Raw genomic sequence first — 13265 nt, 5'->3', positions numbered from 1 at the left:
GTTTGGCAAATGATTTATACTTAAGACTGTTGATGTGTCCCAAGGTCATGTGATCACTTTTTGCAATCTTTTGACAAGCAAATCCAATGGGGAAGCCAGATTCACCTAACAAACGTGTTACTGGCTTAAAAATTGCAGTGATTCACTGCATAACAAATGTGGCAAGAAAGTCTGCAAAATGGGGTAAAACTCAACAATTGTCTCACTTTAGCAACAGAAATTTTGGGCTCAATTGTAGTCTTAACTCGAGGACTACCTGTACTTTATTTGATTGCTTACCCCGACCCCCACTTTACTCAACTGCTGTATGAAGTAGTCATTTAACTCGCCATAAATAGAAAAGATGGTATTGACTAATGTGTAAAATTGAATTGTACAGCTGGTGGTGGTAGTCAGTCCAATTTAATTCTGTCCTCGTGGCAAGTTTTTTCCTTAATCTCAGAATATTTAAAATGAACAAAGAAAATATTCCAGTGGGTTGGATTGCAGGAATTCCACTTTTTACCACCAAAGTACTAGGGTTTTTTTGCCTTAGCAACTTATCTAAGCATAGAAACCTTTGGTTCACTTGGGCAATACACAGTACAATCTCTATCCTTTTATAATACAATTTGTTCAAATCATTTTTTATTTTTTTTGCCACGATTTTAATTGTGTTATTATTGCAACCACTATAGTTACCATAATCACCTCTAAATATACAAAAATCACTCTTTTTAATATTTTGGCTCAATATTCCTTTGATCTAAGCATGAATTCCATTGTTTACCTACAAAAAGAATGATAAAGGATTTTGAAACTGGATGCCTATACTGTATATGACCTGTGTTTGTAATAATGTCTTTTATTGTGTAAGTGCTTTGTTACAGTCACCCCCAATTGTTTTTGTGAATGTTTTTAAAAAGGTATACATATGTTCAGTGTACCCAGTTACAGATTTTAAAACAAACCAACTTAAAACCATAGAAAGATTTTCCACTTGCAATGTGTCAGTGCTGGACTGTAATTTATGACATGTGCTTATGTTATAAAAACCAAGTCTATTTATCCCACTACTGTAATTTTATGCATTGGTATACAGCATTTGAGTATGCTATGCAGCAGATATTAGACTACATTTATTTACACAAAGCCACAGTTCTATTTGGAGAAATAGCTTGCCAAATATACTGCTGTTTCCAGAAATTAGAAGCTCTCCACTGCAAATTCTACTCAATTTTTTTTTATGAGAAGAGACTTTGCTTTGCATATTTAAACCCTTAAATTAAAATTTTCCTGCAGTTGACTTTCATAGTAAGCACAGTGTCAGCCAATTAATGACATCTAGCAATTTTGCTGCTTCATTCACAACTAATAAATCATCTCTGATATCTGTATACAGCTATTAGAAAGGATTAACTAGCTGTGGAAGGGATAAGTATATACATCCAGGCAAATAAGTATAAGTTATTTTAAATGATGTAGCCATCTGGTGACAAGATGAGACAGCAAAGGGAAAGCAACCTAATCTTATTCATTTTGCAGATGATTCAAGGTGTGGCTGTATAACTATTTACCTATCATTCAAGATTATCATATTTCCATCAATATTTTTATTTTCTAAAAAAAAAAAGTCTAGGAGAAAAAGAAGAAGAAAATGAAGGAAGCAAAGAACTTTTAAAGTAGTGTGGGAGTGAGAAACTGGGTGCTTCAGATATTTTTAATCTTCAGTTCCTCTCATACCCAGCAGGGGTCAGTGTTGATGATGCAAACTGGAATCCTACAGTTGGAACATTAAAAACTCTCTCTATTCTTATCCTAAATTGCACTAAATTCTAATTCAGCTTTCACCAACTGCCCTCCATACTGGCAAAAAAATATTGGGAACCGTACTCATTCAACCCATTGTTGGAAATGATTATTGTACAACTGTATTTGGCCGAAAAAATCTACATCAACAAATGTCCTCTGTTATCAGGAGTTTTCATTAAATGGTTCTGAAGAGAGAGAAAGAGAGGGAGAGAGAGAAAAGAAGGAGAAGGAGGAGGAGAAGAAGAAGAGGAAGAAGGAGGAGGAGGAGGAGGAGGAGGAAGAAGAAGAAGAGGAAGAAGAATAAGAGGAGAAAGAGGAGGAAGAAGGAGCAGGAGGAAGAAGAGGAAGAAGAGGAAGAAGAAGAAGAAGAAGAAGAAGAAGAAGAAGAAGAAGAAGAAGAAGAAGAAGAAGAAGAAGAAGGGAGAGAGAGAGGGAGGGAGGATATGCACATGGACAAAAGTTTAAGGTAAATTTATCATATTGTGCTGTTTATTTCTTTTAATGTCTTGTGTAAAACCAGCAAATATAGTTTATGTCGCACTGTGCAATATATGAACCAAATAAACTACACTTTGTGCAGTGTGTTAATTCAGTCCAAATGTCATGTATATGCAACACAAAACAAAGACGAAATGGTAGGTAACAAATAAATGCAATTAGATACATTTAGTAAACATTTTTACTAAATTTTGAGAATGAGGGTTCACAGTTGCTAGTAATTAAAGATGGAAATTCTCCCTGATATGGAAAAAAAAAGACTACTGAACTGAGACAGGGACGCTGTAGAAATTGTGACGTGTATACTTGGTTAAATGATTACTGATATTCTGTCGTCCAGGTCAGAGTGGTCCCAAAGGTGTTTTTTCAAGAGGCAACTGGACGTTCTGGTTTTTCTTTGAAGACACTTTACTTCTCATCCAAAAAGGAACAGAAACAGCTTCTTGGAATTAAAGCAAAACATATTCAGAGGAAAAACAAGAAAGTCCAGTTGCTTCATGAAAAAGCACCTTGTGTACTCGGTTAGTGTTTTTACATTACTCTGCTAAGAAAGCCCAAATTGGCACCTGAGTTTCAACCTGCCATTTTATTCCCATAAAAACAGTGCGGGGTAGCTTAGACTGAGAGAAACTGAATCCAGTTAACCCCTAAATCAGTTTAATCTCCATAGCTGGGCCCATGGTCTCTCTTTACATCTCTCCAAAAAGAGCGTCTGCCTGAAATAAATGGTCCGTTGATTTTATTTTCTCCTTGCTTTCTGTTATTTTAAAACATGCTTGTCTGTGAACATGACAGACTATAATGGAATATCATATATTATAGAATATAATGAAATCTATATAATCATCGAAAATAACATTCATTACATCGGGGAGTTTTAAGCCTACTTTTTCACCCTCGTGCTCAGCACTCAACCAATGCTCTCAAACCATTATATTCTTATGCCCCCCAGTTTCCCCTTCACTTCTTACAATTTATCCACTTGGGTGATGGGCCTAAATTATTATCTCCTACCACTTCCTGTGGCACATAGGAGCAAAATCTGCCTGAATCTCCTTGTTAGATTTCAGAGCCCCCTTCACTGCCACCTTAGCAACCATTACAACACAAGCAAAGCACCAATCAATGGCAAATTCCTATCCATCAATTAGCAAAATTCAAAGGCAGAATGATGGGGAGACCAGGGGCCAAATACACCATTTGCATTCAAAACAGAGCAACCTGGACTGGGTACAAGCCCCTCTCAGTTATTATTAACCCTCCCTAGCTCAATAATCCTTAAAAGAAAAGGAAAGGAAAGGAGAGGGGTTGTTATCTTTTGTGTCCAGATGGGTTTGATGATAATTAGCTCCCTTACCAGGTTTTGCAGGCTCAGGCATGGTTCAAACCACAGGACAGATAACTGCTGGGTCTGTTGGAGGTTAGGTTTTCCCTGGAGAATGCACTCAGGCTAGTGGCTTTAAAGACCCAGCAAAGGGGACACAGAAGGTGTCACCTGACCCCCAGGGCCTGTTGCCAAATTCCAGAGCTGTGGCATAAACATCTTCAAATCCCCTGCTTGGCTTCACCAAAAGAGAGAGAGAAGGGGGGGAGGAAGGGAGGGAGGGAGAAGAAAGAAGAGAGAGAATGAAAAGGAGTCCATATATAGGAAACAGAGGAAAGAGAAATGTACAGCTAGGAAAAGGTTCATATTTGAGAAAAGAGGGCCCAATTAACACGGCAGCATCTCCGTTAAAATACACATTATGAAAGATGTTGGAATCATGAAGACAACAATTCCTAGGCCAAATTCATGAATTTGGATGGTTTCAAAAATAAATATCCTGTCTTTCTATCAGCTACAGGATGGGTGGGAGAGCAGGGGGGGCACTAGGGGGCACATTTTGAAATCAGTGAACTGTAGCATTCATTAAAAAGAAAGATGTTCTACACCTTAAAATAAATAAGTGAACAAGGAGACTATCACTGGCAGAGATTATAAAAAGGCTTTATTTTTATGACATAAAAGTAAATCTCCCCAAACTGGAAATATTTCTGTTCCTCAACACTTGAAAGTGGTGTGTGTGTGTGTGTGTGTGTGTGTGTGTGTGTGTGTTTAACTAAATTCTTTTATTTTATACCTGAGTGAAAATGCAGGCAGTTATCTATCATGACTCCGTTAAAATTTGATAAATCTATCTAAGATCTGGTAAAATTGTTTCAGGGACTGGAGCTAAAAGTTATTTAATAGTTATAATTATACACTTTTTAAAAACCCGATCTGGTCTTATATTATCTTCCTTTTCAGTGCAGCGATTCCTGGATTCCCATTAACCTGTTCAAGCTAGGAAGGGGAAGGATCTGCCACATAAATCAGTATAGACTATCGTTCCACCTTGCTTAAAATGTTCCAGTCCAGTCTCCCATTCCCTGACTTAGTACTTTCCAAATACGTTGACATTAGATCTTCTAGGTTTCCTAGTTAGTAGGTTAACTATGTCATCATCTAGCTTGGATTTGGGGGACTGAAACCAAAAGCTCGAATCAGCAGGATGAACAAGACTATTCCTGACATGGAAGGGGACTAGTCAGTGATGGAATATATGTTACCCTCTATTGTGGTTAGCTCTGGCCCAGCTTCTGCCCCAAGGACTGTGGATGTGGGGGAGACATCCACATGCTGCAGGCCTGTTTTGCCTCCGGTGGAATCTGATGATGAAGGCTCCTCTGACCAAGAAGACATGAGTGACAGGGAGGAGGAGAGTGTGGCAGACAGCTCAGAAGGAGATCAATTATCTAGCTCCTCCTTGGATTCAGAACAAGAGTTAATGATACAGCCATGCATGCGGAGAGCGATGCATAGGCAACAACAACTGAGAGATTATTATCAAAGAAAATGAGGCCACCGGTGGTTGGGTGGGGCTGTGGTGATTAGTGAGGCTGCTATAAATAGCAGCCTGTGGGTTTGGCCATTGTGGAGGATTATCTGATCCTTGTGTTTCATGACTGCTTTACTGACTTTGACTTTTTGTATGTTGATTTTTCCCCGCTTTGAAACTAAACCAGAGCAAAGTGTGTTTCACTTTGTGAAGGACTGTGAATTGCCTCACAGCTGCAAGCTAAGTATCACAGAACTGATAAGGGACTTGTACAAATTACCAGTTTGTTTGGAGACGAGTGCTCTTTGCTATAACAAAAGAGGGCTTAGTTTAAGTGAATTTTCATTATAAAGAACATTGTTTTGAATTTTCAAACGTGTGTGTGTCTGAAATTTGTACCTGTGAATTTTTGGGAGGAGTCTACCAGAGAGCCCGACAGAACACCATCAGAGTGGGAAATTTGAAATAGTTATACTGCTGTCATGTCTAGCCCAAATTCCTGAGAAATTAATAGTGGGATTCAATGAAGGGCTGCAAAACATGTTACTACCACACCGTAGACGTGGCTTATTTTGTGGGGGTGGCTTGCCAACCATGTGACCAGGTGGGATTGGCTTGACAAACATGTGACCAGGGATGGCTTAAAGGTCATGTGACTGGCTTAAAGATGGCCAACTTGACGTCACTCATGTTAAGGGTTTGGATTAGGATGCCTGGCCTCTCCTCGCCTCAAACAGATACAATTTACTATAACTCAACATCCAAAATATACTATTTAATTCTATGTATATATGCCATATGTGTACATACATATTGCACACAGGCACCCAAAAATATACATTATCTACTATATAAACTGTATGTGTATGTACACACACACACACACCTCTTCCAAAATTATATACATTCAACCTCCTTTATTGTGATAGGAAAAGCATACCCAGAGCCCAGAAGGGGGGGGGGGGGGAAGCAATTTTTTTCCTACTAGTTCTGCATACCTTACCAATATTTTTTTTACTGGTTCTGCATACCTAACCGTACCCATAAGAGACCATCACTGGGAAGATTCTAAAAAAATACTGAAGACCATTTCTGATTGCCCAAAGCCCAGGGAACTGGTGCCTATCTTTTTGCAAAAACACTAAAGCATTACTGGCAATCACAGCACATAGCATACCATCATCATCATCATCATCATCATCATTATTATTATTATTATTATTTAACAAGCCACGTTGGGGATAGTGAAGAGAGGACCCTGCACTTGCAGGAAAAACATTAGGAAGAAGAAAATGCAACACAATCAACAAATTGATAGAGTATTAATTTGTGATTCGGACATGATGCCAAATCTGAAAATCAGAATAGGTAAACCATAATATACATGAATGTATCACATAAATACAATTTAGACTGCCAAAGCAGACATGCTAAGGGAAAAAAACAATTACAGTTAAGGCAAGGGTCTAGCACTGTTTTTGTGAAAATGTAAAACTTAAATAAAATAAATGGAGGTTATATTTGGATTGAAGGCTTCCTGGTTTTGCAGATGGGGTGGGGTGGGGCAAGAGACAGGACTCTTTATTGATCAAAGCAGGGCTGCAAAGATAGAGGGCAGGTGTGAAGTATCCTGCCAGAATCCTTGCCTTTGAAAAAAAAGGGAGACTGACTGACTGAAGACTGATTGAAAATTGGTGCCTCTTTTCAGCCTTCCTGAAAGGCATTTAAACTCTAGACTTCCCAGAAGATCCTGTCTCCTTAGGCATTAGTGCCCCTATGTGGCCTTAGGAGGAAAACATCACTTTGGGATCATCAGTGAGTAGAATTCATCAGACAAATGTGCAAAGCAAGCTCTATAGCTCCTGTAATAACTTTTTTTTTCATTTCATTTCTCTTTTCCTGTCTTGCAAGTGCTCAAGTAGCATGGATGGGGTTCCATTATCCTATTTTTCCCCAACCAGAGCCTTGTGGGTAGATTGCATTGTGAGAAAGCGACTGGCACAAAGTTATCAGGAAGCCCCTATGGGCTGGGGGATGGAGTAGAATCTGGTGTTTCCAGATCCAGAAATTTGCCCACTACATCCTAGAGCAGTATTTCTCAAGAAATACATTTTGAGAAACACTGCCTTACAAACTGTCAATATGTTAATCCAAGTGAATATGCTTCAACTGATACCATTGATAAGGAGATAATACACTGTTCAATTTTGCATTTGGAAAAAAGTAAAAATAAAATGATAAAATATTGCTATTATATCCAGATAAAGACAAGAGGTCAGTATTGATACAAAAGTAATCAAAATTTTCTGCCATCTCATGGTTGCTAAGGTTGTTTTTCAATTTAAATATTAAGCTTCTTTTCTAAAGCAAGCCGATCATAAGTTTAGAATATAGAAAAGAATAGAATAGAATAGAATCCTTTATTGGCCAAGTGTGATTGGACACACGAGGAATCTGTCTTGGTGCATATGCTCTCAGTGTACATAAAAGAAAAAGATATATTTGTCAAGAATCAAATTTGAGAGTTGACGCTGATTAAATTTAAGAGCAGCAGAGTTAATTCAATTCATTCATCACAGTAAGGTGTAATTTATTTATTTTGATCAATGAATCATAGTTGCCAGAAACATACCATGGAGGTGTTGAAAGAAAAATCCTGTCTGGTTTCAAACAGGGAGTAAGGCACTGGAAATAAAATGGAGGCTGATTGGAAAGGACTGTGTTTATTGAAGAGCAGAACCAACAACAGCATGTAGTTCTGGGACAGCTGACAAATTGGTTTGATGAGTACATGGATTCTTATAGGGTTCTTCTGAGATGCTGCAGGGGGTTATGCAATCTAGTGTCTTTTGCTATTCTAATGGTGGTGGGTTAATCCTAACATGTCCTAAAGGTCATGTCCTGTACTTAGAATTTAGGGATGTAAATTCTTAATCCAATCATCTGGACCTGAGGGTGTTTTGTTTGTGAATAGGTTGGCCTGGATTTCTTAATATGCACAAAATATCCATCTCTAAAGACTCCAGGTATCTGCCAGAGGCTATTGTGGCTGCTTTCTGCCTTTCTTAAGATTTTTTTTCTTCATTTCTCCTTTGGGAAAATATAATATTTTGCCTCTTTTAATATTCCCAAAAATATTTCATTGGAGGGGGAGAGACTTCCTACACAGGCTTTATCAACTCCAGTGGCTGAATACCAGTGAAGGGCTACCAAATTTTTTACTACCACAATGTAGGCGTGGCTTATGCAGGACGCCCAGCATTTTCTTTCAACATCTTTCAGTGCAAATTGGGTGCTCTGGGGTGGAGCTCCATTTTTGCTACCCCACTGCATCCCCCTCCTTCGGGCAGTAGCCCACCCCTGCTGGATACATTCCTTCTGAATTCTAAATTAAAAAGGCAAGGTAGGATGTGAGAACCAAGCAGGGGTGGGCTACTGCCCGGACCGGGGGGGGGGGGACGATGACAATGGGGTAGCAAAAATGGAGCTCCACCCCAGAGCATTCAATTTGCACTGAAAGATGTTGAAAGAAAATGCAGGGCATCCTGAATAAGCCGTGCCCACAGTCATAGTTCCCTGTAAGCTGAGCAGTGAGCAATCGCTCACTTAAAAATCATCATCAACTCAGAGTTTTCCAAACCTGCCCAGAAGCCGAGAGGGAAAGAGTGAGAGGGAAGGAGAGAGAGAGGAAGAGAGGAAGAGAGAGAGAAACAGATAGAAAAAAGAGAGGAAGGAAAAGAGAAAGAAAAAGAAAAAGAATGGGAGTAAGGAAGAAAGAAAGAAAATCAAAATCTAGTTTGAAACTAGCTCAACTATTTAAGTGGCATTTTGATATTGATAGAGTTGCCCTATTATGAGCTCACTGTTATAGACACACAGTACAGTATTTTATTTTGAAATTCTCTGAGACAAAACAGGGTGGGTTATTTGTTTGTTTGTTTGTTTGTTTGTTTGTTTGTTTGTTTGTTTGTTTGTTTGTTATTTCTGTGCCGCCCAGTCCTGAAGGGACTGCCGCTCAGACACTATACTTTTCCGCCCACCCCCCAAAAAAATTAGAGGGAACACTGCCCACAGTGTGATAGTAAACATTTCAGTAGCCCTTCACTGGAACCAAGCAAAATCCAAACAGATCCACTATAATATGAAGCCTTTCACTGATTGTTTCTAAATGTAAAGAAACCTAACTTCAGAAGGAGAGCCCATGTGATGTAGTAGTTAAGGCACTAGACTAGAAGAAGGCAGATCATGAGTTCTACCTCTCACTTTAGGCATGAAGCCAGCTGGATGGATGATCTTGGCCCATATACAGGAAGGAGGGGCAAAAGAGAGATCAGCAGCTGCAAAACAAAAAAAAATTGATAATAGTCTTTCATTCCTAAGAAGGCGGCAAAGGCAAATCACTTTTAAAATCTTATCAAGAAAACTTCAGGGACTTACCTGGGAGTTACTAGGAGTCAAGACTGACTCAAAAGAATAATGAATAAAAGAGTCTCTACTAGGAGCCCAATTAGCAGTAATTGCAGATTTGTCCGCCCTTCCCCCAGCAAGGTAGCGCCTGGTTTGCCTCACCCTCACAGTTATGTGCTTCTCTATTCAATGAAACAGAAGAAATGCAGCTCATCCTCTTACCAAACAAGGATCCCAGAGTTTTGTTTCTGAGTAAATATCCATATGCCAATCCATAACCATATAATGCCAGTTTAACTGTGCTGTGTTTGAGGTTATCCATAGCCCATGGCCTAGTTATTTAAGGAACCTCCTGTTTCCCATGCTTGGGTGATCTGGCAGGGTGAGCACTTTCTGGATTCCTTCAGTTAAATAATGCCATCTATAGCAGGGGTGGGCAATTTATTTTGCCATAGGGCCGCATGAGAAATTGGGATGGTTTTAGAGGGCTGGACTAATATAATTAACTCAGTTCTATCCAATACTATATATTATTGGGTAGAACTGAGTTAATTATATTATAATTATAAATTATAATTATATTATATATTATATATATAATTATATATTATATTTTGAACACCCACTTCTTATCTAGTTGGACCGACCTCCGTGGGCCAGACACAGACAGCAGGCGGGCCGCATCCGGCCCTCGGGCCGCATCTTGCCCAGGTCTAATCTATAAGGAACACCATGCGTAGCAGTGTCAACCCTTTGAGAGAATCCAGACAGGAAAAGAAAACCATGGGTACTGACAATAAGTGATGGGCTCCTATGGGTACGGTCAGGTACGCAGAACCGGTAGAAAAGTTTTGGTCAGGTGTGCAGAACTGGTAGAAAAGGTTTGATTTTTTCTCTCTTTTTTTTACCTCCTGGGCTCTGGGTATGTTTTTCCTATAGCAGTAAATGAGGTTGAAGCCCAATTTTTTGATCACCTGGTTGGCAAGCCCAATTTTTTGCAACCCTTCACTGCCCTGCTCCCACTTCTCCTTTCTCCTGGTGGACCTGATAGGCCTTTTTGCTCTTTGGGTGAAAAACAGCCCAAACAGAGGTTTACTTGTGTACTCACCTCCAGCCTCCTTTTCACAGTCAGAGGTGTTCAGTAACCTCTAAGGCTTTGGACAGTTGTAGTCAGGCCTGCCATACCTGGGCCCATTTCCTCTGCGTCTCATTTCTTCTGCAGCCAGCAAGGCTTTTCTGAAGGCCTTTGCAGTCTATTACAGAGCTCCAGATTGATCCGGAGCTCTGTTATCAGCTAGAGAGGCCTTCAGGAAAGCCTTACAGGATGCAGAAGAAATGGGCCTACGTGTGGCAGGCCTGGTTGAAACTACAGTATGTAAGTAAGTAAGTACGACAGCTCCACAGCTGCAATGAGGTGGGGGGGGGGGGAGCATGGCGGTTGTGGGCGGCATACAAATCTAAATAATAATAATAATAATAATAATAATAATAATAATAATAATAATAATAATAATAATGCATGGGGGGGAGGCTATTGCTCACGCACGCACCCTTTTAGCACTAGAGCCAAAAAAGGTTCGCCATCACTGCTCTAGAACAGTGTTTCCCAACCTTGGCAACTTAAAGATATCTGGCTGGGGAATTCTGGGAGTTGAAGTCCAGATATCTTCAAGTTGCCAAGCTTGGGAAACACTGCTCTAGAGTATCAAATTTATCTTTCATTTTAATAACTACATTCTAATACATATATAGTATCTCTCTCCATTTCCACATAACCTGATTCTATCATATTCTAACTTCCAACCATTGATAGAATGTATCCCATATAGCAGGGATGGCGAACCTGGGGCACGGGTGCCAAAAGTGGTATGCTGAGCCATATCTGGTGGCACATGAGCCATTGCCCTAGCTCAGCTCCAATGTGAATGTGTGCCAGCCAGCTGATTTTTGGCTATCAGAGAGCCTCCGGGGGGATGGGGGAGGGCATTTTTAACCACCACCACCACCCGGCTCCAGGGAAGCCTTTGGAGCCTGAGGAGGGCAAAACATGAACCTACCAGGTCCATCAGAAGTTGGGAAATAGGCCATTTCCAGCCTCCAGGGGGCCTCCAGGTGTGGGGGAAGCTGTTTTGGCCTCCCCAGGCATTGAATTATGGGTGTGGGCACTCGCACATGCATGATAGCGCACACACACACACTCTTTTGGCACCCGAGGAAAAAAAGGTTCACCATCAGTGCTATATAGCATAGAATTATGTATCCCCTTTAATGTTAGTCTGTCTATTTCTGCACAGACCAGTATCTTCCTTATTGCCTCTTCGCTCTTCCACTGCTGCGCCTATACAATTCTTGCCGCGGACAAGATGAGTAATAGGTATTAACAGATTAACAGAGCTGGAAGGGACCTTGCAGGTCATCTAGTCCAAACCCCTGCCCAAGCAGGAGATCCTACATTTGCCTCTACCTAGGATTGAACTCACAATCTCTTGATTGTGAGGCAAGAGCTCCACCTCTAGGCCACAGCAGCTGGGTCAAATGGTATATTATCCCTTTATTATAATTGTCTGATATGCTTAATAGGAATAATTCTGGCTTAAATTCTCTATGTTGTCTAGTCATTCTTTCTAACCACAAATGAATTTGTATCCAAATGCCATTATATAGGTCCACTACATGTGGTATGCGACTTTTAAAAAACGGGACACCTGGTCACCTTGCTTTAAAGCCCCTGAGGTTGAGGGAAAAGAGGGAGTGAGGGAACGTGAGAAACTCCAAGTGATTTACCCTTTCTCCCCCCACTCCTCAAAGATGCCCCTCACCCGCCTGTCCTTCCTGTTCATCCTCCCGCCTCCTCAAAGAAGATGCCCCTCAGGAGCTGAGCGTGCCAGCAGCACAGCTGCCCGAAGACCTGCCCGCCTGCCTCAGTGCTGCCGCCACCATCCTGGGAAAGCCAGAGGAGTGAATGGCGGCATCATTGAAGGGTGAGCTGGCACTCTGTATGGGTGACTCATTGGTCTGGGCAGTGGGCATAGTGGGCTTTCCTGAGTTCCTGGTGGACGCACAGTGCGCGCTTCCACGAGTTCCTGGCTGGCCGAGACAGGCGGGCAAGCAGCCTCTTCTTTGTGGCAGCGCTGAGGCGGGTGGGCAGGTCTTGGAGCTGCGCCGCCAGCATGCTCCACAGGATCCTGATCCACTTCCACCCGCGGGAGCAAGAAGGGGATGGTGATGGTCTTCCTGTGAGAGGCGCCTCCCCCTCCTGCAATAAAGCCCTGAGCCCACCCCCCAAAAGATGCCCCTCACCCACCTGGGCCTCTTTGTGGGTATCGCTGAAGCCACCACCCTCCTCAGCAAGCGGCCGTGCACCGTCCAGGCTAGGAGGAACCACACCCCTGCCTGCGGACGCTGTCCTAAAGGTATATTTACACACACACACACATATACACACACACACACACAGTCGTCCGTCATCGTCATCGTCCCCCACCCACACAATGGTGTCCCGCTTTAGCTAAATTATAATCTGGTCACTTTAGGGAAGAGCCTCCTCCGTGGCAGCTCCACCCCATTGGAATTAATTTCCTCTGGAGATTCACACCATCCCCACCCTCCTGGCCTTTCCTAAGGTTTTAAAGACTCACTTTTGCCGGCAGGCCTGGGGCCGTTGAGTGCTGACATTCTCCTCTGGTTGATGACATGAATGTATGAATGTGA

General features: G+C 41.4%; 2 protein-coding genes across 3 annotated transcripts in view; one reads left to right on the top strand and one right to left on the bottom strand.

The window, feature by feature from the left end:
• MYBPC2 (myosin binding protein C2) overlaps positions 1–10736 on the bottom strand; it is a 116540-nt gene extending 105804 nt beyond the window's left edge. For both annotated transcript variants that reach the window (XM_070767283.1, XM_070767282.1), the window contains exons 1-2: positions 10663–10736; positions 9404–9484 (exon numbers count right to left, since the gene is read on the bottom strand). In XM_070767283.1, coding sequence (XP_070623384.1) covers positions 9404–9419 — 16 coding nt within the window. In that variant the 5' untranslated portion in view covers positions 9420–9484; positions 10663–10736. The remainder of the gene's footprint in view (positions 1–9403; positions 9485–10662) is intronic.
• RUVBL2 (RuvB like AAA ATPase 2) overlaps positions 1–13265 on the top strand; it is a 615067-nt gene that overhangs the window by 439644 nt on the left and 162158 nt on the right. The gene's annotated exons all lie outside the window — the stretch shown is intronic.

This window comes from Erythrolamprus reginae, chromosome Z (genome assembly GCF_031021105.1).
Source record: "Erythrolamprus reginae isolate rEryReg1 chromosome Z, rEryReg1.hap1, whole genome shotgun sequence".
NCBI lineage: Eukaryota > Metazoa > Chordata > Lepidosauria > Squamata > Dipsadidae > Erythrolamprus > Erythrolamprus reginae.
This window is presented reverse-complemented; position numbering and strand designations above follow the sequence as displayed.